Consider the following 19,557-nt stretch of genomic DNA (forward strand, 5'->3'; position numbering starts at 1 on the left):
TCTTTTGAAACCACCAGTTAGATCAGACTATCAATCACAGCTTCCATTGCTTTCCCAGATCTGAGTTTTTACCCAAAATAAATTCTGAAGTGTTTTGTCAAGTCTGATTTTTATTTAAGCAAATAATGAATCTTCCCCCCTGCTCTGGGACCTTGTAGAGTTGATGTGGATTTTTCATGCAGTAATAAATCCATATTATGGAAAAACTGACACTCTTGAATTGATACTAATTCATACATTTTGAAGTATTTAAAAGTAAGGGCCTTGGGCTAGATAGTGCAATTCAGGAATCAGTGGGAGTTCTGTTACCTATAGATTAAAAGCATTGTCCAATTTAGGGGGGGGGGGGGGAAAAGCATCAGAGCTTAAACTAATTCTGCTTAGAACAGTCCTTTGTAGTCTGAGATGCATACTCTTAACAGCTTGATTTTTATTTCTTTTAAAGACAAAGGAGTTGGCTAAAGTGAAGAAATTCCCTGTGTGGTTTGCAGTCCATTTGTATATGCCTACCATTTCACTGATTAAGAAGATAAGAAATCTGCAGTGAAATTACTGATGAGTCAGAGGCTGCTGATTTACAAGTAATTGTAAGTTCCCCTGCCCATGGCAGAAGGAGTTGCGCCTCATCTTCACAAGTCAGAAGAAAACTCTTATTTTGGCACAAGCTGTTCTGACAGGGAGGGCTAGGCAGCTGACCTGGGTAAAGCAGACCCACAGAAGTGTGTTTGTGTGATGGTTTCCTGTGTTGTCTTTATCACAAACCTGATGGCACTGCCTGTGTGATTGTAATTCGCAGGTTATTGTTATATTGATGTAGCAGATCAAGGAAGCAGTCTGGAGATTTGGGATGTTATCCCAAAGTAAGTACATAGTGTCCGTTAATATAGTAAAAAGTCATAGATTAATAACTAATGCCACTGCCAAAAACTGTCATTAATCATTATGCAAGTTAATTTAATACTTCCATTAGTAAATCATATCACATTATAACCACATATATATAATAGTAAATTGTGAATTCCACATTATCATTAAAATGAATTGGTTTATAATTCTGAAGTATCTTTTAAATGGAGCTGATATTTCATCAGTTCATTGGTTAGAAATACTTCACACAAAAATCTGTTCCTTGGCAAACACTGGACTTTTACCAGGAGCACTGCTGCTATTAAACTGGTCATTTACCAATGGAACAGATTCTATTGAATCAACCCTGGACGTTTTCCTTTCCTTCTGGAAGCAATGCATAATCTTCTTTCATATCCACGGTCAAAGGAAATGACTAGTAGTGGAGCAAAGAGAATGGTTTAACCCTGGGTTTGCTTTGGCAAGCTGCAGGTGCTCCATCTCAGCTTAGAGGCATCATTCTCCAGCACTGGCTGCAGTAGGGAGAGATGGTGAGCAAAAGCTGGCCTAACTGTGCAGCTCCAGACTTCTGTGTAAAGCTTGAGGAAAGGGCAGATAGCAACCAGCAACTGGCTTGCTTGCTTTTGTGACTCCTAAGCCTTGTGCTTTGTCTTTTAGCTTTCAGAGTTACAAGTATGCTCTGAGTGGTGATTGAGGACTTCATGGTGGGCATTTGGCATGGTGAAATGACTTGATCTGTTAATGCAATGTCATTGCCATTTTAGGTATTCTATATTTTATATACACTGAATGAAAATTTATCAGTTGGTAAATGTAATAATATTTTTAAGAAAATTAAATTTACCACTGGTTTGGAAGTCATTTCACACTTCAGTTCCATTGTACTCTGGCTGGGTCATCAGTTTCATTTCCATTAAGTTGAACATGAATACAATCTGGAAAAGGAACTTGAATGCACTGGATATGGGACTTATTAACTGGTGTCCTCAGGGACATTTTTCAGTGTTAGCTGTATCCTTTACTTCCAGCAATAACTGAGCCATTGAAATAATACAAGGAATAATCTGTGCAATATCAAACGGGGATGATGTTTATGTAGGTGCTGTACAGAATTATCTGCTATATAGTCAGCTGGCTGTTCCCTAAAACTCAGACATGATTTGCAGTATGGCTTTCTCTGTAAAGTGAATTCTTTAAAGCCAACTGTACTTCCCAGTTTAATGTATATGTCTATTATAGTCGCTGTCTCTATATAGTGTCTGAATGCTCAAAGGACAAACAGTTTCTTTTTCCAAGATGGACATAAACTGGTGCCTAAGAAATGACTGCTGCTAACACTCTAGGAAAATATTCCAAGTATTTCCAAGTCTTCCACAATCTATGTTAGGAAATTCAATCTGCAGTTGTCTGAAACTGGTTTTGTATCTGGTTTCCCTGAGGGTGCTAATTTTGAGAAAGCTTCAGATCTAAGATACGAGGCTTGTCCAATCTTTGCTGTTATCTGGAGGTTCCTGAACTCCTTAAAAAGCCACTAAGGAGCTAAGAGATAATATCTTAATTATACCAGTAGCACTGAATTTTACTGACCTTTCATAGTCTGTGACTTTGATGGTGCACTTGCATGAATACTGTTCAGTCTGAAGAAGCTGTGCAAATCTGGACCTTAATTCAAATTACGTGAAGGAGCATTATGCCAAGAAAATCTGTCATCTTTCTGTGGGATTGAATCTGCCAGCCTTGAGGTATCTTCTCAATCATTTGCTGACAAAAGACTGGTTGTCCGTGTAGGAGCTTAGACTTCCAGAATCATATTTCACTTTTTTGAAGTTCAACATATATCATCCCTCCTTTGAAGGCCTGTTTACTGCAGGAGCTGGAAGATGGATAAGCTTTCACATGACTTGATGTTGACATACTGTGGCTTTCACAAAGGAAGCAACTTGGCCACCTTGCAGGGAACAGCAAAAAGAGGGTCCAAGGTGCTGCTTATTTCTCTGTCATCAACCTGCTGGGAGATCCCAAGAAAGTCAACTACCCTATCAGCCGCTCAGAGTTACCATATTTGTAATGGAGATACTGTTTCACCTCTGTAAACTTCAGATTGAGCCTAGTGAATGTCAAGCACTGAAGATCATAATTATTTTTAGGCTCAAAAAGGGACAGTAATTGCTACAGAATTGATCACTCCTGCCACTCATCAAAGAGGAGGATGCACCACCGCACACAGCAAGGAGGATAAGGCATTCACTGTGCTAGGAGCAAGGGGTAGAGCCTCTGGCCATGCCATCACTATGTGGTAATGAAAGGAAGGAGGCAGCCTAAGGGGCTGACAAGAACCCATGGTGCAAACCAGCACTATGTCATGTCTTATTTCTTCTCTGTCAGTGATGATACAGCTTCAACAAAACCCTGACAAAGGAGGATACGTCAACAGATATGGAAATTAACAGCCTGGAAGGGCTATCACTATATGTACCTGCAGTGTCCATATGGGTGCCACTACCAGCAGTACCTTAACAGGCTCAGCTGTACCTGCCCTCACAGCACTTGTTGGGGAACAGATTTCATTCAAGGGTGCCTGAGGCTCAGTGAAAGCAAGGGCTAGCTTTTAAAGGACTTTTAACACCTAAAAATGTAGATATGTGCTGAATGGGCTTTCCAAACCACTTAACTCCCAGCAGTTTTCTTAAGCCATGGCTCACTCCACCTTATTTTGAAGAAAACAGGTGCTTTCTGTGTGCTGTTTGCTAAGCACTACTTCACTGTTGATCTGAGATGAGTAGGGGCCAGAAGGTCACAAGGGAGGTCACAAAGGAGGACACAGAGGGAAAAGGCCAATTTTCTACTCCTTTCTCCTTGGAAGTAATTTCTTCATGAGTTGCCCACTCCAGATGCACAGCCCTAGGCAGGAGTCTGTCTCTCTCTGAAATAGTTGGCAGCTGGTGATGAGCCTGTCTTCTACCCTTATAGCAGCCTCCGAAACAACCTGAAAGAAAGCTAGCTTGACTGGAGTAGACAACTGTCCAGAAGACACTTTCTCTTCTTATGTATCTTAATGCAGTGGATATGGAACATGATATTTTTCTTGTGATGGAGGAGGAGCGCTCTGTGAGGAAATGCTTCTCTTGTCCCCAGTGAGTTCCAGTTTGGAAGTGACACTTTACCTCTTTCACTGGTCCCTACTTTTGTCTGCGGTTAAATGCTGTGAAAGCAAAGGTGGCCCTTTTCCCAAGAAACTTGAAGAAGACTCCATGTACTTGATTCACAGCAGCAAACCTCCTCCTGTTCATGTTGGAGCTGTTCAGGCTTGCACTGAACTCTGTGTGTCTCAGTGGACAGGGGGCCCACCTCAGCAAATGCCAAAATAGAAGATTCTGAATTTTTTTTCAATTCTGTTATGAGATGCAGCAAGGAAGCCAAAGCCTAACACAGTGGGGCAGCCGACTGGCTTCACTCAAAAGCAGTCATGGGACAGGCACACTGGCAAAGGGTGGGCTGCAGCATTGGTTCTGCAAAGTTGATTACAGCCTATTACAGGTGTTAAGTTCATCCTTAAACCTTGTGGGGACTTCACTCACCTCTGTGTATTATATTCATTGTTAAATGCTCTCTAGAAAATCTCTGCCAGCCAAAGCAGAATAGAAGAGGGAGCTAGACTGATATCTGGATGTGTGTGTGTGTGCAAGCTTGTGTGTGTGCGTGCACGCTTGTTGAATACTGATGGAAAAATGCTGATATGTTTTCAGGTATCAGAGTGCTGAAATGACAAAATCAGACTTAACATGGAGATTCAGTGTTTTCAGGCTTCTTTTCTCCAAGATACTTTTTTTCACTGCTGTAATATATGGTCCCACAGTTTTTGAGAGCAAGCAGATAATCCTCAGTTCTGATACTTCCCCTCTGGAGAGCTGGGGCTCTCTGTGTGCATCACTCACCACTGGAGAGGCAGAATGTGTGTTCGTGCAATGGAGTGGATGGTACTGTGCTGACACATCTCTGCGTCTCTCAGTTGTGCCTCTGTTCAAAAGAACTGAGAAATTACTGTCCCTAGGTCAGTGTTGTCTTCCTGATGTTTGGCCGTATAACATGGCCTCATTGCTGTGTTTGCTCAATAGGTAGTTGATGGGAAGGTCAGGAAAAAGGTCAGGAAAATAGCTAGTTCTTACAGAAATACAGGTGAAGTACTTCTAAATTTATCTATTTAGCCTATCACAGAAGTGAGAAAGGAACCACAACAGTGCTAACATGCAGCCTTTCTGTTGCACTGTTTTTAAAATCCCTGCATCTTGAACCAATTTGGATCTGTCCCCACCCTGGAGAAGGAGTAACAGGCTGGGGCAAAAATCTTTCCAAAATCACCAAATAAGCAAGGTGGAGAGCTGAGGCTGGAACCCACATCCTGAGAGTTCTGAATATCTGTCTTCTACACACAGTGGTACTCTGCCTAAGGAAAGAGAGGATAAAGCCTATATCATAAAACTCAGAAGATTAAACCTAATGTTGTATATAAGCATATCCAAGTTAAAGCATCCTGGCTTTCTGAGTGCTCAGAACCTCTGGAAATCAGGTCACCTTCTAAAATAAATTCCAGGGTACTAATTTAACAGCACATTTTCTGGCACTTGAGACTTGTTTCTTAGAGGCACCAGATACCCACTAATCTGATTGACGACTCCTGCATTTCAGAAAGCAGGTCACCAAATACAGGGTTCTCCTAAGCAACGACTCTCATGGGGAGTCAGTGCTTAGGACTATCTGGGGATGTCACTTAGACTATCTTGGTGCTGCCCAGCATGGCACTGTTCCAGGTTGCAGAGAGCAGGGAAATGTGTTGGTGTTCATGAAGCTCTCCAGAATGACCACGTTGCTGCAAGGAGGAGGCTGCTTTGCAAGGCACAAGCTTCAATTCTCATTTGCTCAGGACAGTAACCAATAGTGTGTGATTTAATCAGGGTAGAAACAATTCTGTTATTTTTGCTGAGGGAGAATCAGATGTCAGGGGAGAAATGGTGCCTCATCAGGAGACTGCTCCTTAGAAAAACATGTGACAAAGTCAGATCAGAGGGCAGTGGCTGACGTGAGCCTCCATTGTAAAGATAAATGCCAGAGCCGAGTGTTAACACAGAGACTAGCTATGATGTAATCTCCTTAAAAGCCTTTTTTCCACAAGGACTTTAAATGCTACCCCTTCTCCAGATCATGCTTTAGAGAACAGACTCCCCCTCTGTGCTCACCAACCCTGCTCTCCTCCAAAAGACCTTGGCAGCTGAAACCATGTTTTGCTCCTGTCTGTGGGGTCATACCTCAATTCTGGCAGGTCCCATCAGCTTCACCAACAATCTAACAAGATTAAGGCTGGCAGATCTGGCTCTCAGCCTGTCGATCATTTGGAGCACAGACTTTCCCTCCTGACTTTTTTTGATAGTCCTTTCAGTGCTCTGCTGTGTGCATTATTATCCTTCCATAAGCATACAGGAATCTGAACTGAAATCCTAGTTCATACTTGTAGCTGTGCAAAACCTGTGCAAAACTTGTAGCTGTGCAATACAAGTTATCCCGCAAGCTTAGGATCAGCCCTTCACGGTCATCTTACAGGATCTCATCTTGTTTCTGTCCATAGGTTTCAGCTGCACAGAGCTCCTGGGCATGGCGTCAGTGTGCTGGCTTGGGTCAGAGATTTGGCACCTGCCCAGCAAGTCAGCCAGGGAGTTTGCTGCTTCCACCCCTGTAATGTAGTTATGGCCAAATCCAGAGTTTGCATCTACTCCTAAGGTGGAGTCAACATGATCCAGAGGGTAGGACTGGCCAGGAGTCAAAAGACGTTTTGTTTCTTGGCTTTTTCACTGAGCTGTGGTGACTTTGCACAACCTGCTTCCTCACAATGTGTTTGTCTCCTGCTTGGGTAGCTGATACTTACACCTGCTATTATTTTTATTGTGGTCCTAGCGATATGTGCATTTTCTAAAGGACTCTCAAATCTACCAAAGTAAAGCAGCTGCATAAGACCTACCAAGACAGCAAAGCAACATGGAGTGTTCATGAAATTCACTGCAAAACCCAAATGTAAATATATGCAGCTTCAGTAACCTCTAAAGCTTAGATATTAAACACCACATTTAAAACTCCCCTAGCCAGCTCCTTTCTTTTTCACTGACTGTATTTGCACTGATGGTAACAGTCCTATTTCTTGCAGTGAGCTGTGGACTACTCTTATCACCAATTGCTTCATAAAACTCCTGCAGAACTGCCCCTTTTTTCCTCCTCCTGCAAACTCCAGTCTCCACAATTAAGCACAAAACTGAGCACGTTTCTTGTTTCAGAAGGGAAGTATTTTTAGAAAGGGGGAGAAAACTAAGGAGATGAGGGAACCAGGAGTGTAGAATAACAGCATCTACAGTGTAAAAGCTGCAGGGGAGGGAATTTCTCCAGCATCATCCCACACATTTTTATTATAGCAGAAGTTCCCACTGTGTAGCGATTGCAATATCCTCCTCAAAAGTTTAGTAGGAACATATGCACAGAGCAGCTGCATGATATAAACTTATCTGCAACATAATGTGATAAACAGAAGTATCATCTGCTACAGGAATATCAGATTTCCACTAGTATTATTTAACCTAGCTGCTCCAGGGAGTCAGTAAATCAGGACAGCCTTTCTGCTGAGCACACCACTATTGCCAGGAAAACAGCTGTTTACACAACTAGCTCATAGTACTCTGGAAATCACCCTAAGATTGTGACAAGAATGGCATGGATCAGATGTGAGGAAGTAAAAATAAAAATAATGGGGGGGAAAAAAAAGTTAACCAACCTAGATTTTTTTTTTCCTGTTTCAAAATTTGCTCCAAAATTAGCAATTCTTATTTTCTTTAAGCCAATCTATTGCACATCATATACAGTTACAGCTCCAGAGGAGAGGGTAATGGGATAGGATATTGCAGTTCTTTCCTTGCTGGGTAGCATCTTCCATCTGTGCTTGTTCTCTTTCATGGGATCTCAGGCAACAGGTCCAGCAGGGAAGCTTTCTGGGTCACTGCTCCCTGGGGACTACGGTAATCCAAATCCTTTCCATTGTGTTTGGGTTTACTGGAGATGAACTTGCCTCAAGTGGACTTCATCTGTTATTGAAGCTGTCATCCATTCCTGCCTTTCATTCCTGCTGCACTGGCCCAGTTCCCCAAGTTAATGATGGCTGTTAATAGGTCTGCCTTTCTGTGCTGCACATCCTGCATTTTTTTTCTCCAGCTCTAGGGAGAGTAACAGGTAACAGTGTGGCCATCAGTTTGAGCAAAACAGCCCTGTGTGTTTGGGGATTCTCATATTTTATTGTATTTGCTGGATTTAATCCACATTTCTTTAGTGTTTATATCTCTCTTTTGGAGCTTGCTTTATTACTGCTTTGCAGGGGGAAGCAGCAGGAGGGCTGGGGCCACATCCCCACTGTTGTGCCCAGAAGCTACAATGCCAAAGCACTTCCATACCAGACGCTTAAACATCATAGAAGCAACAGGATGATTTGGGTTGGAAGGCACTTTTAAAGCTCTAGACCACTCTCACCACGGGCAGAGACAATTCTCACTAGATCAGGCTGCTCAAAGCCCTTTTCAGCCCAGCCCTGAACACTTCCAAGGATGGTGTATCCACAGCTTCTCTGGGCATATATGCAAGCATACAGCAGTGCATATGACACTGCCTTGCTCCTCGAAGATTATCTGCTCACAATATGTTCTGTAAGTAATTTCATATTTCCAATGTCAAGACTGTAGCTGCCATGGAGGTGCCAGGAGGGGAGCAGTCTGTGCACGAAGCCCTCCAGTCAGCAGCTAGATGGGGTTGGTTATGACCATGGCTTACCATGGAGTAAAGTTGCCCCATTGCAGTTATGGCCATATCCAGTTTTTCTTTCTGCAAGGTTTGATTGTGGGTGCATGCTGCTGACAATGGTGACTTGCCACCACCAGTTCACCTGGTTGAGGCTGGACCTGCTCTAACTCTTTCTGTCTTGGATCCACTGTAGATGCAGTCTGGGAATGCCTCTACCTTCCCCTCCCTCAGTCTGTTCACAGTCTTTGCTCTGTTTGCTGTGCAGCCTGCAGGCAGTGCAGAGGATTATGGCCTCTTGCAGGCTGTCTCTGATGCTGCAGCTGCCCAGCCAAGGAGGGGAACTGACCCAGCTCCCAGGGTTCCTGTTGATACCAACATTGCTTTTGGCATTTGATTTGATGAGCTCCTGCATCTCCCCTTCAGCGGTTCAAGTGTGGCCAGGTGTGTTTTCTGCAGGCAATGACTGTGAAGGGAGGTTGATGAAGTGATTTTTGTACTTGCCAGGGAGACAGTGAAGTGTATCCATTCATATCCTATAGCTCCTGTATCTCCCAAATTAATCATTTCAGAGACATACAAAGGTGCTCCAAATGTGAATGCCATTATGTATTCAGCCCATGTGGGGAATCCCAAGTGCAGGGAAGAGGGAGAGATAAAAGGTATTATTGGAATCATAGAATAGGTTGAGTTGGAAGGGTTCTTAAAGATATCTAGTTCTAATACCCCTGCCATGGGCAAGCACACCTTCCACTAGATCAGGTTGCTCAAAGCCCCATCCAACCTGGCCTTGAACACTTCCAGGGAGGGGGCGTCCAAAACTTCTCCACACAACCTGTTCTAGTGTCTCACCACCTTGGCAGAAAAGATTTTCTTCTTAATACCTAATCTAAATTGCCCCTCTTTCAGTTTGAAACCATTACCCCTTGTCCTATCACTACACTCCCTGATAAAGAATTGTTCCCATCTCTACTGCAGGGCCCCTGTAAGTATTGGAAGACCGCTATAAGGTCTCCCCAGAGCCTCCTCTTCCTCATGCTGAACAACCTCAATTCCTTTAGCCTGTCCTTATAGGGCCAATAGAGTTTCTCATGCAATCTGTCACCAACACTCAGTAATTGATCCTGAGGAGCCACTCAGACTACAGACACATTTAGCAAAATTCTTGGCTGAAGTTTCATTTATATGGCTGCACATGCACACCCCTTTATACACATAGATTAAATAGGCACAGACAGCCTTTCTGCATATACATGTATCAGTATGCATAACATATGTGTGTCCCTCCATATATACAAACACCAGAGAGTTCCTCTCAAAGCATGCAGAAACCTGACATGGTTATATAAGCCTCTCCACCTGTCACGGGAAAATGGCAGTCCTTCCTTCTGTGAGCACATCTTTGTACCTGATTGCCAGTTCCTTTCTGTGGGCAGCTGTGGTTGCAATGTAAATGTGAGTTCAGGTTTCCCTCTGGCCATGTGTAAGCCACAGGGACTGTGCATCAGGGCAGGTGTAGGGCTGGGGTGAGTGGAGGATCTGCTGCATGGCCACACTCATGCACGGCTTTCTGCCCTGGGAGGCAGCAACAAGGTCCCCCGTCTCCTGATCAGCTCCCCCATTCTCCCAGGAAATTTTCCCCTCAAATCCAAGAGTGTCAATGGATGTGGTCTGAAGGGAACAAATATTTTGTTCCTGAAATGCCTTTTAAAATAGTTGCTGAAGATCTATACTTCTACCAAGGTCTAGCAGTAGCACAAACTCCATTAGAAAGCTCTTTTGAAGGATTTATTTTTCCCATGCTGTCTTCCTCTTGCTGTTAGCAGCCCTAGGTAAACACAGAATGTTCTTACCATGTCGATTATCCAAACCCATATGTAGCAGTTTCTATGTGACAAAATACATCAAGGAGGAGATTTTGGGTGGAAATGAACTGTAAGGTCATCAAATCCAACTGTTGACCTGACACCACCATGGCCATTAAACCACGTCCTGAAATGCCATGTCTATACATTCTTAAGATCTCCAGGGATGGTGGCTCCGCACTTCCCTGGGCAGCCTGTTCCAATGCACTCTTTCAGTAAAGAATTTTTTCCTAATATATAGCAATGATGTCTCCCCTCATTTTCCTCTTCTCCAGGCTAAACAACTCCCTCAGCCACTTCTCATAAGACTTGTTCTCTAGACTCTTCACCAGCTGTGTTGTCCTTCCATAGACCCACTTCAGCACCTCCATCTCTTTCTTGTAGTTAGGGCCCAAAAAAAAACAGAATTCAAGGTGCAATCCCTCCAGTGCTGAGTACATGAGCACAATCACTTCCCTGGCCCTGCTGGCCACACTATTCCTGATACCAGCCAGGATGCTGTTGGCCTTTATGGTCCCCTGGGCACACTGCTGGCTCATGATAAGCCAGCTGTAAACCAGCATCCCCAGGTCCATTTCTGCTGGGCACCTCTCCAGCCACTCTGCCACAAGCCTGTGTAGCACTGCAGAGGGTTGTTGTGACCCAAGTGCAGGATCCAGCACTTGGCAATGTTTAACCTCATATGGTTGATCTTGGCCCATTGATCCAGCCTTCATATCATCCCAAGTTAGGTTACAAATCCTGCACCTGGAGAACCCACAGCCTCAGGGCTCTGGGGACTGAGCTGACCTTCGGCAAAACTTGGAGCTGTGCTTAGGAGCATCATCATGCAGATGTTAGGACCAGGTCCTCAGCTGGCACCACTCTCATGGCTAGGTGGGCTTCTACTAATTTACATCCTTGAACTCTTGGCCCTTTTGTATTAGCTGCCTAAGACTTCATTTTAATGTATAATTAAGTTAATCATCATTAAGTTAATCAGCACTCACTTTGTGATGAATTTACACTGCTGGGGGGAGTGAAGAGTCTTGTGTGAAAATAGACTCAGGGCCTTAGGCTCATCAGTGAAATCATCTTTCTCAAAAAATATGTGGGCATGTGGTGAAGGCTCTCCTTGTTTCTCACCTTTTACACAACACAATGCTTGTAGATTGAGTGTCCGAACTTTGGTGTTGTGTGTGTGTGTAACTGTTCCTCTGGAGGGTCTCGCTTCCCAGAACTGAAGTTATTTCACATTAGTGGGGTGTCCTGGGAGTCTTTTTGCGTACCTTGATATCTGAAATCACACCTAAACCTTTCCACATTTTCTGAGCTTGTTTCTGCATCCCAGTAGTGATCATGGCTGTAGGAACTAGTGGCTTCTCTCTGTCTTGTGAATGAAGATGCCAACATGCAAATTATGGAAATGTATCAAAATACTAAGCCAAATAAGAGTGATTATGAGACTAGAACCCCAAACCCCACCTTAGCCAGCAGATCAATGGGTTTTTAAAACACATGACTGAAGCCCTTGGAATATGAACCTGTCTTCAAAATAAAATCCAATCTTGCTTCCTGGCATGCTAATTAAAAGTGCATGGCTGATTCAGGCAGCCCTGCAATAGCAAAAAGAATGCTGCAGGCAAAAAGATGGCAGGATTTAGCCTGCTGTTTGTATACAATATTAAAAATGGGCAGATGTCTCATAAAGGTGATTATGCCAGCACTCCTGACCTTCTACAAGAACAGGAATAAAAGCAGGAGGAAAAACAATAATCAGTTCTGATTTATCTTGAAAGTGTGCTTCCTTTTAAGGCATGAAGTTGCCATTGTTGTAGAGAGGTGTGGGGGGTCACTGTCACCCTTCCACAGCACATCAGTGCACACTCATCAGCTGCCTGGAACTGAACCTGTAAGTGGATTGACACACTCAGACCTCAATCAGAGACACCTCCCCTGGGACTGTACATGGGAGCATGGGTCACTGCCTCCCTTAGCTATTTTCCAGCTCAGCCCTGTGTTTGGTTTGGGTTTGGTTTTTCTGTTTTGTTTTCTGTTGTTTTGCTTTGTTGGTCTGGCTGATGAGTAAGAGCTGGTGGGAAGGGATGCCCTGATCTGTGCTCCCTGCCTCAACATTGCTGCTGAGGGCTGCACTGAGGCACCAGCTGTCTCCTGACAAATTTAGTGGTTGCTTCCTAATATCTCAGCATTCCCACATGAAGAGCTACTAGCTTACAACCCATATTGCAATGGAAAGTAATAACCCTAGTCAAAATAAATGATGGGAGTACTAGGTTTCCAAAATCTGAGCTTTATAATGTACAGCCATGCTTACTAAAGGTAACCTGAGGCCATAGCCAAGGATTCCAAGTCTTGTTTCTGTATTCTGTCACAGGCAGCACAAGCATGTGTCAATTTTATAGCATACACAAAACAATTTAATGTTTAATCAAGACGATTAAAACAGTTTCATCACTGTTTTGGGGGTTTGATAGCTCCAGACAATTTTGAGAGCGACCCACCCTGAGATTTCCTAAAAAGAAATCAGAGGCTTCTTTGTGATGTTATGGAAACTTCCTTTCCAGTGACACGACCTCTATTTTTGTGCTGGGACATTGAGGGAAACCCTCTGTAGCTCAGCTAATCTTCCTGGTATGCACATTTCTGGCTAGAACCATGTGTGTACAGATACCTGCTAACATTAGAACTGGAGCTATGTCTTTATGCTGAGCCTTCAAAACAAACTCAGTCAAAGAACGCAAGTGTGTAAGGTTTTTTGGTACTGAAATAGTTTTCAGGATGCCTTCACTCTGGAAGTACTTTTTAATGAATGTGTTTTCAATAAGTTGGATGCAGTCACCCACTGTACATCTGAAATCGGTCTGTTTATCATTTTATTTAGTCCTGGCACTATTTGGAGTAGGAGAAGGTACTGGCCCTCTAAGAGTAAATCTAACCATGCTCTGTACTTCATAAATTGTAAGGACAAAGGGGAAAAGGCATCGTGCTCATGTAGACTTCCCAGAGACAAAGGATTTTCTTTACTTGCTTAAGTCTTATTTTGAGTCCTATCTCTATAGCTGAATTTAGGCTGATTTTAGGAAAAACGAAAAGTCCACCTTAAACTAAATTCATCAGAGAAATACTCCACCAGAGCTGATGGGCTATTATAATGAATAATTACTCTTAATGATAGTAAATAGCCTATTTCTAATCTGAATATGCATAGTCTCCACATGTACTGAAGTACACTCCTGAGTCATTTAGAAACCCTACCCAGTACCCATCAACCAATTTTGTGGTGAAGGAGGGAGTCACTGTTAAAAATACACATTCTCTCAGTAGTGACTTTCCATCTGTAGTTAGATTTTGAGACATAATATTAACTCAGTTTATGTGTGCTACACTTACTGTGTAGCTTTATAGTTTAATAGTCCAAACATCATGTGGAATTAAGTCAAATGTCATAACAAAGTTTAAAGGTATCACACCAGCACTAACACACCTATTTACCAAACCATTAATCTCCTCAGAAAATGTCTAGTCAGTTTGACAAGATGTGCTTTCCTAAACCTGTGCCATTTAGCATATTATTTTTATTTTAATGTTTCATTAATTGAATAAGAACTTTAATTGTTTTGTCAGGATTTATGTGATTGCTTAGCTCACTCTGCTTATCTTCTTTAAAACGTCACACATTTTCCTGCCACTTTGCACCCAACCATTTGTTCAGTGTGCAGAAAGACATTTCAGGGCTTAGGAGAGCTGTTTGATACTGTGAAAATCACTTTCTCCATTCCGCTGATTTTGAGACCAGTGAAGAGCAGCCAGGAATTAGTCAAATCAGGGGGATATAATGCTCTGAGCAGCTGAAGCTGCTCACATGAGACCAGTCATGGGTGCCAAAGGAGCAAACACAGGCCGTCCAGCCCTCAGCTCTTAGTAAACCTGTGGCGATGACAAAGGAACTCCCTGTGCCCAAGGAGTGCCCTCCGCTCCCCATATACACCACTGTGAATGACAACAGTAATTGACTTATTGTTCCTTTACATAACAAGGGAAAGGACACGGTTTGGTTCTGAATCCACACACCTTTTGGAGGTTTATAAAGGATTTGAAAGAAGTGATACAAAGAAGGAAGCGACCATGAAAATTGTTTTCCTGCATTTTGTCAAAGCTTTTATAAGATGATTAAATAATCAGATATTGTCATTGTTTTGGGTAGCTGGGGACATCACCTACTCAGTGTTTTTCATTATAGTTTCAGTATCTTAGACGAGAGTTTGGGACCTATGTCTTTGCTCCTCCAGAGAGTGCCTGAGAAATGCAGTGCTATTCTGTGCAAAGTGGCACAGTTGCAAGAGGATGTCCTCACCCCAGGATAATTTCTCATTTTCAATGGCATGACATGTGGGTCAGCCCTTCCCAGATGCAAGCTGTTTTTTCTATACTGTAGGCAATGAGTGGGGGTCTGGGACCCAAGCACAGGCCAGAGAGCCTTCCCAGCCCTGGGCTTCCCCAGGGACCAGAGCTGTGAACCCCAACATGAGGCATCAGAGACATCAGTACCTCCCTAATATCAAGAGCTCAGTATCGGACCCACCAAGAGGCATGTCTCTGAGCACATGGCACTTCCTAGGCACCTTGCTGGCTCTTTGGGAAGTTCCCTCTCTCAGATGACTTTCCCAACTGTACACAGAGGCATCCATGCAGACTGGGCTTGGGCTTCCCATCATCAAAAGGGACACAGGCTGGAAGATGAAGGGGTTGAGAGCAGCCCTGTTGCAGTTGACACATTAATAAAGTAGAAATTCAGTTGCTGAGGTAGTCTGGGAGTTCACATTGTCAGAAGATGAGCCAGGAACTAGTCCTTCAAATGACTTAATCTTTGAGCTTTATTTTTCTCTCCCACAGGCAAAACAATCCATAAACATACACACCCCACACAGTCAATGTATGTACACTAAACTGAAGGCAATATTTGCTGGACAAATATGATCTCACCGATAGTGTGTGCCACCAAATGCTGAACTGACTATGATTTATCAAGCTGTTGCCTTTATTATTTTGATTGCTTCATGTAGTTCATTATTTAATCTTTTTGCAAGGGGCTCCTGTGGTTTTCTTGGTGTGAATGTTGCCAATCCTTCCATAGATCATGCAACAAGAAAAAAAACAACCTTTTCTCAGTAATTGTGTGTTTCAGGATTTAACCTAATGAGCATCAACCTAAGGGTACATATATGTCTTTTCCTAATCAAACACAGGAGACACAGGAGATGTTGGATCCCAGTAAATGATGCAAGTGCGATGACATTTTAACTTGTCAGCTATTTATGATTTGTATAATGGGAAGTTCAGAATACAGGATAGATCAGATCAAATAATTACCTCCAAAAAAAAAGTGGGGGGAAAAAAAGCCTTTTGCTTTATTTAATTCTCTACCCTACTTAACCGAACATGTAGCTTTAGACATCCACATTTACATTATTGAACTTCATTTAAGGTGATCCAAGTTCTCATGGAGTTTTTGTGGTTACACACACTGTGTTAAGGATCTCTTCCCCCTGTGCAGTACACTGATACTGCTCATGACAGTATTGTTGCTCACTATCCTTCAGGAAATATGCCCCCTCAAAGCATGGGAACAGAAATATGGCCTTGTAGGAAAATATTTTAGCTAAATGCCACTAGTATTCCTTCTGATGCAAAATATTGCTTGTTTGGGGTGATACTTACATGGACAATTATAGCCATAAGTTGGATAAGAAAAATTCAATTATAATTGCTTATATTTTCATAAGTTAAGGTTTCTTAATGTTAACAGCTCTTAGCTATTGGTCTTGGAATTCAAAGACAATGCAGTAGGAAAGAATGGACTTAGAATTCAAAGACAAATAGGAAAAAAGCTTGTCAGCTATAGTCCTCTAAAAGCAATTAATAAATGCAACAAATTCTGGCTCTTGTAAAACAAGTCCCCCTTCCTTGTTCCAATGATAGAAGATGAAATAGTGATTAGTAGGCTCTGCTGTGGGTCCCTGTAAAACCTCTCCCCTTATCAGCATAATGGCTCTCTCCAAAACTCAGTCTGATGCAGCAGGAGCTGGGAAATCCAAAGGGAGAAGAGGTTTCCCACAAGTAGCAGAGCTGTGCCCTTAACCTTTGTGCTCAGCACCAGGTTGTGGACAACACTGACACAGTGGACTTGGTCATCTGGGAACCATGACAAGAAATATCTGTCACCAAACAGAGGAGTTGATTGCTTGGGCGGGGAGGAAATAAAAAAGTCCTAAAGGTGAAATGACCTGTTCACATGTATCTGTGGATCTGGCATAGTGCTATTGCATGGGTGACTGAAGCATATCTGATTACAGATACACTGGGAGAACTCATGTATTTTTCTATGCTCTTTACAGCTCCCAAGTCTACCTTTTGTCCCACTGAAGAGACCTGGTGGCCAGGCCTGATTATTATCATTGCAGTATGCTGTGCCACACTAGTGTTCCTCCTCGTAGTTGTCATCATTTGCTACAAAGCCATAAAAAGGTAAGATTCCACACACTTTTAATTTGTTTAGGGAAAAGCAACCCCATAAAGGTTGACCCAAGACTTGCTTGACACCCTGTTTTGTTTAAAGACATCCTAAAGGCAAAATGCATTCCATAGTTAATGTGTGTTTTTATTGGGCAGTGGCTTTTTTTGTACTGGATCCTTCTGGTGTAAAGGGTGAAGTTCAGTGCACAGTCATGAGTGTGAGGAGGAAAAAACTAGAAATAGAAGAGAACCACAATATTCAGATTAATAAGAACTTCTCCAAAGTTAAATTGCTACAAGTTATTGGGGAATGTTGATAGCTTTGTCTTGGCCAAGTGTAGAGGCAGGAAACACTGGCTTATCCACTTCTGGTAGTATTCAAATTTTTCATGTGGGATGTGAGATTTTTGGCTCAGACTCATCACTGTAGAGGTAGGAAACACTGCCCTATCTGCTTCTGGTGGTATTCAAAATATGCCTGCTGAGGATATGCTGAGGTTGTTTAGCCAGGAGAAGAGAGGCTCAGGGGAGACCTATTGCTCTCTACAACTACCTGAAAGGAGGCTGTAGAGACAGAGGGGGGGAGGAGGGGAGGGCATTGGTCTCTCCTCCTAGGCAACCAGCACCAGGACAAGAGGACCCAGTCTCAAGCTGTGCTATGGGAAATTTAGGCTCAAGGTGAGGAGCAAGTTCTTCACAGAAAGAGTAATTGGCCATTGGAATGTGCTGCCCAGGGAGGTGGTGGAGTCACCATCCCTGAAGGTGTTCAAAAAATGATTGGATGTGGCACTTGGAGCCATGGTTTAGTTGTCAGGTGGTGTTAGGCAATAGGTTGGACTTGATGATCTCTGAGGTCTTTTCCAACCTGCTTGATTCTGTGAGTCTGTGATATGAGATTTTTGGCTCAGACTCATAGCTAATTGTAGCATTTTAAATTGATGCAAGCTCTTCTAACTCAAGCTGTGTACTTTTTCATTTGGGGACTCCACTTGCAATTTTTTCTTGCTTCAAAATTATCACCCCCAGAATCAAATCCAAACCCTAAAATCCAAAACTGTGTGTGGAAACTATTTTGAATACTCTGTCTTTGCAAGAGACATGCTTGCGTAGGCCTACAGTACTTACTGACTTTGGTTACACTGGAAAATGGGAGTGGGAATAATTTCTTCACCTAAATAGTATTTCATATTTCTGCTGGAAAAAGACAATATTTGAACATTTCTATGTGAAGGCTCCAACTGCAAGTCACTGTTTTGTACCATGAGGGTCTTGAACAGGAGCTGTTGGCACAGCTGAGTGACGCAGCCTGCAGCATTCCAAATCTTATCTGCATGCAAAACAATTGTAAGATTTTTGATATGCCTCAGTCAGAATATCATAACAGTGGAGCACTGCACATATTTTGTGGTTGTCTGAAACATTTATGCAGGATTTGAAGGATAATGCATCCAAGATAATAAAAATATTTAGAATTCAAACAAGAAGACAGAAGTCTGTATTTAATTTCTTATTACATCTACTTAAGCATCTTTGCTATTCTAGTTTAGCTAAAATGAATGCTTATTAGTTTGGTGGAGTTGGAAAGCCTTCATTGTAGTGGCTGCACTTTTTAAAATCATCTATGGAAGACTGAAACTGGAGTTCAGTTGAACTGGGACCACAGTGCAAAATCTCTTGTAATTCCTAATCTACCATTGGCTGCTTGTAGAGGGTTGATCCAGTTCCATGAGGAAAGCTGTATTAGTTTCAAAACCAGCTATTATATTAGTCTGCCTACTGCCAAAGAGTGAATTATTTCCGCCAAGGATGCAACATATATGTACAGGAGCATCAGCTCTCCAATTTGTGCCTACTGAGGAAATACTCTTCAAATTGGCTGTGATGCTGGTGGATGGAAGAAACAAAACAGAAATGTAAACAGACACATTTAGAGCTGCCTTGAAAGGTTTTGGGAATTCACATAACAGTCTCATGCTTGATGTTAGTGAACAATAATACCAATACTCGATGAAGACACCTGTTATTTATAAACAACATGAATATCAATGTACAAGTCAGCTGCTTGAACAGACATTAGGCTCAGGGAAAAGAGACATTTCCTCTTAGATCTTCTCACTGTTGAAATTCACACTGCTGGCAAATGCTAAGCTGAAAACTGCTCAGATGTCAGATAGACAGCTATAAAAGAAAATCCTATTAATTTTATTTTAACACAGCAACTAGAGCATTTCTTTTCATCAATGAGTCCTTCCTAAAACAGCTCTCTTAAAAGGATGCACTAAAGTGCCTGGCGGCATTCCCCAGTAATTCAGATTCCTTGATCTGCTGTAAAAGATACTTATTGATAAATGCTGGGAAATAAGATGCTTCTGTTGTGAAGCATCTCTGCCTTCAACACAGCATACTATCACATGCTGTTGAGCTGAATTGGCTTAACTGGTATGAGTGAAAAATCATTCACTCAGTTTTTGTCTGGGAGGTAGAGGTGGCT

General features: G+C 42.6%; 1 protein-coding gene across 1 annotated transcript in view; it reads left to right on the forward strand.

Annotated features, from left to right (window-relative positions):
- The window catches only part of PRIMA1 (proline rich membrane anchor 1), a 49,288-nt gene that overhangs the window by 13,375 nt on the left and 16,356 nt on the right, over nt 1-19,557 (forward strand). The window contains exon 3 of the mRNA XM_054161891.1: nt 16,949-17,078. Within this exon, the coding sequence (XP_054017866.1) occupies nt 16,949-17,078 (130 nt within the window). The remainder of the gene's footprint in view (nt 1-16,948; nt 17,079-19,557) is intronic.

The sequence above is a fragment of the Dryobates pubescens genome, chromosome 5 (assembly GCF_014839835.1).
Source record: "Dryobates pubescens isolate bDryPub1 chromosome 5, bDryPub1.pri, whole genome shotgun sequence".
Classification (NCBI taxonomy): Eukaryota; Metazoa; Chordata; class Aves; order Piciformes; family Picidae; genus Dryobates; species Dryobates pubescens.